The 12,912-nt window shown below is 32.6% G+C and overlaps 1 protein-coding gene across 2 annotated transcripts in view; it reads right to left on the bottom strand.

The window, feature by feature from the left end:
* The window catches only part of LOC111421457 (zwei Ig domain protein zig-8-like), a 193,819-nt gene extending 181,798 nt beyond the window's left edge, over positions 1–12,021 (bottom strand). For both annotated transcript variants that reach the window (XM_023054620.2, XM_023054628.2), the window contains exon 1: positions 11,727–12,021. In XM_023054620.2, the coding sequence (XP_022910388.1) occupies positions 11,727–11,769 (43 nt within the window). In that variant the 5' untranslated portion in view covers positions 11,770–12,021. The remainder of the gene's footprint in view (positions 1–11,726) is intronic.
* Positions 12,022–12,912: the final 891 nt, after the last annotated feature.

The raw sequence follows: 12,912 nt of genomic DNA, 5'->3' as shown, positions 1-12,912 counted from the left end.
ATTTTTGATGATTTTTTAAAATCAAGTAAAAACATAAAGAAATTGATTTTATTTTAAAAATTGATATCTCAAAAACTAAGAAATATATTTAAATGCGGTCTTTTTCATTTAAAAGCTCATAGTTTTATTTAGAAACGCTGATAATTTAAAAGCAATTTAGTAAAAACATGATTTTTGATGATTTTTTAAAATCAAGTAAAAACATAAAGAAATTGATTTCATTTTAAAAATTGATATCTCAAAAACTAAAGGATATATTGAAATGCGGTCTTTTTTATCTAAAAGCTCATGATTTTATTTACAAATGCTGATATTTTAGTAGCAATTTATTAAAAGCCTGATTTATTATGATATTTTAAATTTGAACTATGATTAACTATCCTTAAAACGTAAAGAAATAGATTGATTTCAAAAATTGATATCACAAAAACTAAAAGATATATTGAAACGCGGTCTTTTTCATTGGAAAGCTCATGGTTTTATTTACAAATGCTGATAATTTAATAGCAATTTATTAAAAGCCTGATTTATTATGATTTTCTAAAATAGAACGAAGATTAACTATCCTTAAAATTGTGAAGAAATTTGATTGATTTTAAAAATTGATATCTCAAAAACTAAAAGATATATTGAAATGCGGTCTTTTTCATTAGAAAGCTCATAGTTTTATTTAGAAATACTGATAATTTAAAAGCAATTTAGTAAAAACATGATTTTTGATGATTTTTTAAAATCAAGTAAAAACATAAAGAAATTGATTTCATTTTAAAAATTGATATCTCAAAAACCAAGAAATATATTTAAATGCGGTCTTTTTCATTTAAAAGCTCATAATTTTATTTAGAAACGCTGATAATTTAAAAGCAATTTAGTAAAAACATGATTTTTGATGATTTTTTAAAATCAAGTAAAAACATAAAGAAATTGATTTCATTTTAAAAATTCATATCTCAAAAACTAAAAGATATATTGAAATGCGGTCTTTTTCATTTAAAAGCTCATGATTTTATTTACAAATGCTGATATTTTAGTAGCAATTTATTAAAAACCTGATTTATTATGATTTTTTAAATTTGAACTATGATTAACTATCCTTAAAACGTAAAGAAATTGATTGATTTCAAAAATTGATATCCCAAAAACTAAAAGACATATTGAAATGCGGTCTTTTTCATTGAAAAGCTCGTAGTTTTATTTACAAATGCTGATAATGTAATAACAATTTATTAAAAGCCTGATTTATTATGATTTTTTAAAATAGAACGAAAATGAACTATCCCTAAAATTGTGAAGAAATTGATTGATTTTAAAAATTGATCTCTCAAAATCTAAAAGATATATTGAAATGCGGTCTTTTTCATTGAAAAGCTCGTAGTTTTATTTAGAAATGCTGATAATTTAAAAGCAATTTAGTAAAAACATGATTTTTGATGATTTTTTAAAATCAAGTAAAAACATAAAGAAATTGATTTCATTTTAAAAATTGATACCTCAGAAACTAAAAGTTATATTGAAATACGGTCTTTTTCATCTAAAAGCTCATAGTTTTATTTACAAATGCTGATAATGTAATAGCAATTTATTAAAAGCTTGATTTATTATGATCCTTAAAATTGTGAAGAAATTGATTAATTTTAAAAATTGATATCTCAAAAACTAAAAGATATATTAAAGTGCGGTCTTTTTCATTGAAAAGCTCGTAGTTTTATTTACAAATGCTGATAATGTAATAGCAATTTATTAAAAACCTGATTTATTATGATTTTTTAAAATAGAGCGAAAATTAACTATCCTTTAAATTGTGAAGAAATTGATTGATTTTAAAAATTGATCTCTCAACATCTAAAAGATATATTGAAATGCGGTCTTTTTCATTGAAAAGCTAGTAGTTTTATTTACAAATGCTGATAATGTAATAGCAATTTATTAAAAATCTGATTTATTATGATTTTTTAAATTAGCGCGAAAATTAACTATCCTTAAAAGTATGAAGAAATTGATTAATTTTAAAAATTGATATCTCAAAAACTAAAAGATATATTGAAATGCGGTCTTTTTCATTGAAAAGCTCGTAGTTTTATTTACAAATGTTGATAATGTAATAGCAATTTATTAAAAACCTGATTTATTATGAGTTTTTAAATTAGCGCGAAAATTAACTATCCTTAAAATTATGAAGAAATTTGATTAATTTTAAAAATTGATATCTCAAAAACTAAAGGATATATTGAAATGCGGTCTTTTTCATTGAAAAGCTCGTAGTTTTATTTACAAATGCTGATAATGTAATAAGAATTTATTAAAAGCATGATTTATTATGATTTTTTAAAATAGAACGAAAATTAACTATCTTTAGAATTGTGAAGAAATTGATTGATTTTAAAAATTGATATCTCAAAAACTAAAAGATATATTGAAATGAAGTTTTTTTCATTGAAAAGTTCATGATTTTATCTACAAATACTGATAATTTAATACCAATTTATTAAAAACCTGGTTTTAAAAAAATCGAGCCACATTTTCTCCCAAAAAAAAATGAGAAAATGCATTGTTTTGATGACATTTTTTTTGCTGAAAAACTAACTGAAATTTTGAAATACGGTTTCTTTCATTAGAAAGCTGAGTATTAAGTAATTGATTTTTTACGACCTTTTATGATAGATCGAAGATTAATCACCGTCTTGATTGATTTAAAAAATTGATATCTTAAAAGCTTTAAGGTCTATTAAAAAGAAATCTTTTTCATTGGGAGGCTATAGCTGAAGAATGAGAAAACACTTAAAACAGTTAACATAATAGGTTTTAAGGTAATTGATACCACAATTACAAACCAAATTTGATAATGATTTGTTAGTCATTGTTAGAAAATATATACTTGAACGATCGCTATCGCCCTTACACAGCCGAAGATTTAAATCAAATTCATAAAGATATATTAGACATCTTCATAAGTAGATGCATCACCAAAAATCATACTTCTAATAACTACGCGGGGTTTTCCAGAGTGAAGCCGACCCAATGTAAAGTGGGAACCGTTTTGAAGCCGCTATTTGCTCCGTAAAGTCTATGTAAAGATAAGTACCTTCTAGCGCAGCGTTCTCATATTTAGAGGTATTCCGTGATTCTTAGTTTTGCGAGGGAAAAGGATTTTTATATAAAAATGTTTTTCTATTTCCGGAAAGTTGTTCTCTTATAAAACAAGTAATCTGAAGATTTTTTGCAGCGTTATTTTTCCGTTTGAAGTAGAGTGATGCGAGATTCCCTTTTAAAATGAGTTATGAATCAAAGCAATGTTTTAAAAGAAATTTTATTTGTAAATGTAAATTAATATAAGGTGTCCTAGGAATATCCTATTTAATGTAACCAGGACAAAATTATTATAAAAGTCTTCTCAGGGATAGAAGAGATGATGTCAAAAAGGATACATTTGATTTAATAGATTATTAAAGAGGAAAAGTTTATATTTAGACCTCAAAAAGTTCAAGTCCTATGTGATGCATTTCGTAAATAATGATCCACTTTCTATTGAAACCATTCATTGGACTGATGAATCCATATTTACTCAAATAGGTATCATAAACACTTATAACCTGCATTAATGCAAAAAAGAAAGTGACATAAAAGATGATGGTCAACAAATATTTGGGCTAGATTGTTAAATAACAAAGTCGTTGATTCTCAAATTCCACCTGATCGACTTAATTCGAACTACTATCTTCAATAATGTTCCATTAATAAACAGATTCAAGTCAAGGACAGTAGAATCTAACAGGACTGCTACATCCATTGTTGTGACAACCTGCCCGCAAACTACGTCACACCATTTTCCACGCCCAGCTGTTGTTATGGTCTATGCGTTTGCTGTGTATTTTTAGAGGTTATATCCTAGACGTATTCATATTATTTTTGAAGTTTTATGTTTTTAGACGTATTAATGTCTATCATATAACCTTTAAAAACGCAGACAGTTACCAGGCGTGGCAAATAGTGTGACGTAGACTGCGGGCAACCAATCCCTAGTGGACTACAAAAATACAATGGATGTAGCAGTCCTGTTAGATTCTACAGTCCTTGGATTCAAGTGTTGGTTTCAAAATGATGGGCATCGGCAAATTATGGACCACCAGTTTGCAATGAATGATAACACTGGCTACGTTCGCAGACAATACAACATTGTTCGCAGTGGAACCAAACAATGAAGCTGTCACTCCAGTCAAAAATTATAGACTGCCAGCAATGAGTGCATCGAAAAAAAGAACATAAAATTGAATTGACACGTATAAATTCTATAAATAAACAACTACTTAACTCTTTATGTTTGGCTATTAACAAGGTTCAAAGGTTGTTAAGAAGAAAAACGAAGAAATGTGCATATTCATTTAGATCATATAAATGGCTAATAGGAAGACATTATCATTGTATAACAAGACTGTGGCATACAATCAGATCTTAAAATCTGTTAAGTTACATGGTATACAACTCGGAGGTGTGCAACCACAATGTTATACGTGCTGTGGTAACTGCCTCATGGTATGTAAGGAATAATGATATGACACAGGGCCCTAAATATCTCAACAATAGTCAAGGAGGAAATCAAAAAGTACGGAAAGAAGGACGAAGAAAGACTTCACTTACATAAAAACACAGAAGTACTTCAACTATTAGATAATCATCAACTATATCGTAGATTGAAAAGGACATAACTTTTTTGAGTGGGAGTAGTGGCGTGTAAATAATGGAGTATTGTGCTAAGTGGGAGTGCAGTTATTGTTACAAGGAAACAAAACAGATCACTGATAAAGTCACTGGACCAAATAAGTGTAGAATCTATTGTTGTTGTAAGTTGTAACAATTCAGATGTATATTAATGATCTAACTAGACCAGTTTTAATTGTTATAAATAAATTTGCGAAAAAATGTTAATTTATTATTATTTCTATGATTTCTATGTAGTTAGGGATTAATTCGAAAGACAATAACAAAAAGTTCACAATAAAATGTAATTAAGAAAGTAAATTAAATTGTTAACAAACTTTGAGAAATAAAAAATGATGTTTTAAACAAATTAATAAATAAGTACATCTACAACATAAAAAAGTAATTAAAAAAATGCTGTTTAATCTGATGAATTATGAAGTAAACGTATACCAGGATCCCATAGAAGGGTAAACCATACAGTTTCCGACATATCGAGTTAATTAAAAATTTTGCCTCGACAGCGTGTGATAACCGTCGGGTTCGTGTTAATTAATGGAATGTTTATTTTTCAAAAGTAGATGCTGTCGTCTGTCGCGAACATAGCTCGCGGAAATCCGGTCCACCAAAGCGAAGTCTAGTCTAAAATTAAAACATTTTTCCACGCGTCAGTTTCACGTGTGGTTCCGCAGCAATTCGAAATTTTCAGTTACGGTCCTGTGTTCAAACGCTACGTGAGCCGTCCGGAACAGGAATATAGGGGATGGGGAAGTGAATTTTGTGGGACGTGACGGTGGGAGGCTATCGGCTAACGGTCTCATAAAAATTGTAACGCCTTAAAGTGATATTTCAGTTTATATTGAAGTTTAAGCTCGTTGAGTAAAGAGAGCATCGCAAAAAGTTTAGAGTCAATAAAGTCTTTCTCCGGGGAATTTATTTGAGATTGTCGCCGCAAACGAAATGGTTGTATTAAAAAGTATTTGAAATGCTCATTGCAGAGGGCGTAAGCTTTTTACAGAATTGGACGTTTTCTTCTGTTTTGTCGAGATCCGCTCACGAGGAAATATGGATTCCAAGAGGAGGAATGTCCGCAATAAATTATAAATTCCTGGCGTATTTTTCCTAGGAAACGGTAAAACGGAGTTTGAAATTTCCTCATCTGCGTTATTTCTTTCTCTTCTATAAAAATTCATATCACCAGAACACGAATAACAAATAAAGTAATGTGTTTTCTCTTCTTGGAAATTTTTCAAGCAGAAAGCCGGCTTAACACTTACTACTGTTCGAGATAGCACGCGTGTCAGGGAAAATTGGAGTAATGTTTCTTTAAGATATCAGCGAATAACGTTCTAGTTACATTCTCAGCATTTTAAAAAGAACCCATCTTTCAGTGCCTCCTTCAAGAAACACACTCTCAAATTTAAATTTTCTTTTCGACGAATGATCTTTGCGACAAAATAATATTTGTCCTCCCTAAGTGCACCGATTAAACTTTATACCCCAGTTGAGTGCTGACGGACCAACCAGTTATCCCAACTTCAAAACTTCCTCGACGTACACAAAGTTTTGCCGGCTTCATGAAAACCTGTTGTGGTATAAACGTTTACTTTTTTGGTTATTTACCAGAAATAAAAGATAAATCAATAAAGTTGATTATGAAAAATGGCTTGAGTGCTTTTGGTCGTTACATTACAGCATACGTAATGTCGGCGAAAAACACAAGAGCCGTCGAACGTCACCTGCAGAAAAATACGGGATTAATTGCCAAAGTTTTTCGAAATTACCGCACCGCGAAAAATAATGGGGAAAGTTTTGCGAAATTGCCAGTATTAACCTAGATTTCGCGGTTTGATATATCAGCGGCTATTATGTTAATTACTTTGGCGGGAATTACATATAAAATACGATTGGTATCAACAAATAAACTGTAATTATCATTCATGAAGATAAACTTTAAAAATAAATACAGTAAAACCTCGAAATAACGGATTAATACCCCATATATGAAATTTTGCAGTTTAAAGAAACTGTTTGAATGAATAATTTTAATGCACACAAATTCGTACTGCTATCCACAATGTTCCGGTTAGCCCACCAGGGTTTATATTTATACCATAGATGGTAGAATCTAAGAGGGCTACTATGTATATCCCGGGAACAGGTGTATAGCTGGAAGACCCGCTCGTGACGTCACGCATAAACACTAGCACTAGAACTAAACTACTATCCGTGCAAAAAGTCAAGGCCCCTCACTTTAGAGATCTATATCTTCGCAACCGTTCGATAAAAAAAATTGCGACAAAGTTTGTTGTAATCACTGAACATTTCTACGTAACATATGCTAATTTGAAAATTTTCGGATCCACGGTTTTCTTTTTATCACGAGTTAAATGAAAAAAGTACCCGATTTTTGGGAGTACCGGCAACTTTGTCAAATTTGCGATTTTTTTTCTCGAAAACTATCGTACGAAAAAATTAAAATTTTGAACAGGTAATAGCCTGATGTGTTCTTAATGAGTGGCATATTTTATATTTTCGATATTCCATACAGATTCACGGAAAGTCGCGGTTTAGTAAGACGCCTTTATGTCGAAAACGGCTGGGTGGATTTCTTCGCAGATTTGACCAAAATATATCAAATAATGTCGGTTGTGGGATTCCGTTATTAGTTTTTCAAAATTAGAGCTCCCTAATTTTTGAAGAGCGATTTAATGGAATTAAAATTTAAAGAGAAACAGAAATAAGTTCTGCGGGGTGACGGGGTTTCCGTCCAATCGGAATAGATGGTATGTCCCAGACAGTACGTCGCGCCGTTATCTTACCTACATAAAGAAATAAGGCTTGAACGGAACCCTCCTCTAACCGCAGAACTTATTTCTGTTTCTCTTTAATTTATAATTCCATTAAATCGCTCTTAAAAAATTAGGAAGCCCTAATTTTGAAAAACTGATAACGAAATCTGACAACCGACATTATTTGACATAATTTGGTAAAAACCGCGTTGCAATCCGCCAGGTCGTTTTCGAAATAACCACATCCTACTAAACCGCGATTTTCCGCGAAACTATATGGAATATCGAAAAAATAAAATATGCCCCACATTGAGAACACATCGCTTTACCACCAGTTCAAATTTCAATTGAATTTTTTCATCAAATAGTTTTGGAGAAAAAAATCACAAAGTAGACAAAGTTGCTGACACTCTTAAAAATCGGGTAGTTTTTTCACTTAACTCGCGATAAAAGAAAAACCGCGTGCCCGAAAATTTTCAAATTAACTTGTGATACGCAGAAATGTTCACTGATTACAATAAACTTTACCGCAATTTTGTCCATCGAGCGGTTACCAAGAAATCGATCTCTAAAGTGAGGGGCCTTGACGTTTTGCACGGATAGTACATAGTCCTACAACTAGAAATATTCGGGTTTAGCCGTACGTCTCTTAAGATGACTAATTCCGAATGTTTCTAGTTCTAGTCCTATTCAGTGATAGATTCTTATATATTTTTCATCGAACTAAAACTAGAACTAACACTATACCTAGAACAAGAAAGTTTTGGGAAGACGGAAAGACGCACGGTTAAACGCAAATGTTTCTAGGTCTAGTGTTAGTTCTAGTTTTAATTGTTACTCAGCGTTAGATTGTTGTACATTTTCATTGAACTAAAGGTAGAACCAACACTAGACCTAGAACGAGAAACATTCGGGTTTAGCCGTCTTAAGAGATGCACGGCTAAACCCGAATGATTCTTGTTCCAGGTCTAGTGTTGGTTCTAGTGATAGTCTTAGTATTAGATTACTAGAACCAAGCCTAGACCTAGAATGAGAAACATTCGGGTTTAGCCGTCTTAAGAGACGCACGGCTAAACCCGAATGATTCTAGTTCCAGATATAGTGTTGGTTCTAGTGGTAGTGTTAGTATTAGATATTAAGGAAATTAAATAAAACTGTTATAGCCTCTGTCAGTGATGTGAATTTGTAAATTACCTTGTAAATTACTAAAATATTTACCGTAAATTACCAAACAAATTTTTCATAAATTACCGGTAGGAACTAGAATGTACCTGCGCATGCGCTTTCGGTGTTTTGATAATGCGATAAAGTGGACTGAAGAAACTGTAACAAGTATTCTAGACGAAAATATTAAACGCGATTTTAAATTCCACTTCAGTAATTTTAAAAAATGTACAAACTTTCCAACCTTACATTTCTCATGTTGTTGACTATTTGCAAAATTTTAATGATCAACTACAAAGTAAATGCCCAGTTTTAGAAATAAAAACAATTCTATCACTTTTAAAAGCACGAAGAGATAGGGCTGTAATACCTTTACACTTAGCAGCAAATTTACTAGATCCAAAAATTATGGGAAAACATCTCAGTAACGACGAGTACATTGCAGCATTGACATATATCAATAAATTATCGCCGCTTCTGGTTAATAGATCTAATGTAGCGAAAGTTATGACTGAAATTGCCTATTATAAATCAAAAGAACAATTATTTTCTAACGGTTTCATATGGAAAGCTTTGGATACGGGTGAGCTACATTCTGTTATATGGTGAAAGTCTCTTTGTTGCACTACATCTTCAAGCAACCAACAACGTGCGCAACAGAAAGAAGCTTTTCTGAATTATTTGTTTGAATTACATAGAATTCATATTTAGAGTTTTTGTTACACAGTTTATTTTAAATGTTCCCTTGCAGTTTGTATAAAGGTTTTATTTAATCAAAATCAAGTTAGATTCTACTGTCCTTGAATCAAAATAATAAAAATGTTACAGCAATAATTTATCAAAAAAATTCTGAAATTACGCGAGAATAAATTTTGAGAAAAAAAAAACCGTAATTTACAACAGTAATTTACACAAACTATAAATTACCGTAATTTTACATCACTGGCCTCTGTTTAGATAAAAATAGATATACTTGGAACCCTTTTCGATCATTGTCAACCAAATAGTCAATATCAAAGAAAATCGATGTACATCATTTACAGATTGTTAATATACTTTGGTCCAATTTATAAACAAACACACATTTATATGAATAAAAATATAAAACAAATGCACTTTTAATTGACGACAAACCAGATTGAAAAGAAAATAATGGCTATAAGAGTTTTATTTAATGGTTCTTGATCATGGACCTTTTTAAATTAGTATTAGATCACTAAAACCAATACGAACGTCCTTAACAGACGCACGGCTAAATACGAATGATTCTAGTTTCAGGTCTGGTGTTCGTGCTAATGATTGTGTTAGTATTAGATCACTTGAACCAACACTAGAACTAAGAAAAGTAGAAATGTTCACTGATTACAATAAACTTTACCGCAATTTTTTCCATCGAGCGGTTACCAAGATATCGATCTCTAAAGTGAGGGGCCTTGACGTTTTGCACGGATAGTACATAGTCCTACAACTAGAAATATTCGGGTTTAGCCGTACGTCTCTTAAGATGACTAATTCCGAATGTTTCTAGTTCTAGTCCTATTCAGCGATAGATTCTTATATATTTTTCATCGAACTAAAACTAGAACTAACACTATACCTAGAACAAGAAAGTTTTGGGAAGACGGAAAGACGCACGGTTAAACGCAAATGTTTCTAGGTCTAGTGTTAGTTCTAGTTTTAATTGTTACTCAGCGTTAGATTGTTGTACATTTTCATTGAACTAAAGGTAGAACCAACACTAGACCTAGAACTAGAAACATTCAGGTTTGACCGTCTTAAGAGATTTGTGGCTAAACCAGAATGTTTCTAGTTCTAGGTCTAGTGTTAGTTCTACTTTTCGTTCAATAAAAGTATATAACAATCTAAAGTTGAATAATAATTACTGTGAGGTTTGACTGTATTTTAAATGGCTTAAAAATAACATGATACAAATTTATTATATTGCGGTTTTCAAAACGAATCGCATAAATAACCAACTAAATATTCGATAAAGTGATTAAAATTGTTCAACTAAAAACTATATCAAATCTCCAAACTTCCATTTACACAAGCAACTGCAGAGTTTAAAATGAAATTTTCATTATATTAAACAGTAATGCGGAACTAAAAGCAAGTATAAATGTATACAATATAATAACATGCATTGTTCCGGATTTTCGAGTAAACAGCCAACCAGCGCGCGGCAAATTTAACGTTATTAGAAGAATAAGTTCGTTTCTCCGCTGCTAACGCGTGCAATTAACGAGGAACCGGGGCAATGGCGTGTGTAAAAAGGAAGAACATAGGCAAAAAGTTTAGTGAGCCGACCGAGTGACGCCCAGCAGTAATTAAAGTGGGCCCATTCCTGACTTTCCGCGCTTTGAATAATTATGCATTAAAAGTTTTTTATTCCGCGAAAACCACCAGAGTAGCGGCGCGCCACGGCAAAGAAATTTTAATTGTGGAGTCATTAGGAAAGTTGCCATTAAGGGCCATAATTGAACCGAAAACTATATCAATATGCACGCCGTTCCTTGGGGTAATCATCATGAAATTTTATGCATGAAAAGTTTTAAACGGCATTTATGTTGAAGAAAAAATTCAATAATCAATTCATAAGTTATAATTTTGTTATAAGGGATGAAAGTTTTTGTGGGACAAAAACCACAAATCAAATAATAGGTGAAGAAAAAAATCTAATAAAAGATATGAAACGGGTTTCGGGCATTCGAGGAGATGATTTAATTATAGTTGTGACAACACCGAAACCTAATTATAATTGGAAACAAAATTTATGAACACAATTTCAAAATTATTACAATAACAAACTTTGGACTAAAATGATAAGATAACTAGGGTCAAAGTTATTCACTTTATGAAAAGAGTTTCAACAACTAGAATAAAATGAGAATAGTGAGGAGGATATGACAAGGAAAGGATAACATAAGCCGATACATGTCAGTAATGGATTTAGTTTTGAAAGATGAAACAAGATATATAAAACGGAAGTAGTAGTTTTTGAATACGTAATAACGCAAGAGACGCTCCTTCCGCATTTACAATTCAAACATGTACAATAAAAGCAATTGTCCCTACCTGTGTATGTCCCTAATATCGTAAAGTAGAGTAGAATCCACATGGTTACAACAATAAACAACGATAAATTTCTAAACTTTAACTGGCTAGAGCACGTTCTTCCTGATCGGCTCGCACAATCACATTTTCAACGGGGTCGTCACTCGAGAAACTTACGGCAGACGCAAAGAGAACAGTACATTTTGGGATAGTTCGCGCGAAAACTGCATTTCAAGCAAGCGAGAACATGACCGTGACGTTTGGTATCGGCGTCGGCGTCGCGATGCGGCGGTTCGGCCGTGGACTTTAGGAATGACAGGTTCGGGTCGCTCTGGGACCGAGACTGCCGGCAGCGCCTCCAACGTTACACGGGGACCTCGCAAACCATTTTCCGACCCTACGAGGTTGCGCACTGAACCAGATCTATACCGCGGGGTTTCGCTCATTTTTCCCCGGTACAGAAAGTTATTGTATAAATTACAAGTGTTTGTTGCCGTTTGTTTGTCGTGCCAGGGGCCTCCCCTTATCTCAACACCGACCCCCCCCTCACTCATTGGAACTACCCATCCACTTTTCCTTCGTATCGAGAGGGGCATGGCAAGTGAAGATAATAATAAACGGGAAATTTTAAGGGTCCGCGACCAAGTCGCGTTAATTAATGATAATTAAAGGAATGTTGCAGGACGTCCGCTCCTTGCAATATACAAGTATTTCAATAGATTTTCGGGTCGTAAATGACTTATGGAACGCGATTTCAAAGCTTTATTCGCCGAACGTGCTTTAGCAAATTAATGCGGAGAAGCTTTGGACCTTATTCCTTTGTAAGCGCGTCGTTAAGTCGGAGCTATGCTGCGGGGAACGATTAACGACGTTCCATTGTAACGTCCGGTAACCGAGTGCTGACTGTTTATTACGATTGTTTCGATTAGTCTATTTTAAACCCTCAAAATTTGATAAAGTTTTACCCTCATCAGCATACACTTATATCATTAACACAAATCAATACAGTAAAACCTCTTTGTTACCTCTCTCCTCATTGCCTCAGGGGAATCTGGCCACCTATCTATTCCTTCATGATCCCCGTCCATCAACAGATACTTTAGCAGTTCCTCTGTCACTATCTCCTCATACCTTATATTATACCTTCTTTCCTGCATCTGTATGTCCCTATCCCTATCTCTCAGTTCTCTCCATATTTCACCTCTCT

Source organism: Onthophagus taurus, chromosome 1 (assembly GCF_036711975.1).
Source record: "Onthophagus taurus isolate NC chromosome 1, IU_Otau_3.0, whole genome shotgun sequence".
NCBI classification, from domain to species: domain Eukaryota; kingdom Metazoa; phylum Arthropoda; class Insecta; order Coleoptera; family Scarabaeidae; genus Onthophagus; species Onthophagus taurus.
The sequence above is the reverse complement of the archived record's forward strand: the minus strand, read 5'-3'. Positions and strand labels throughout refer to the sequence as shown.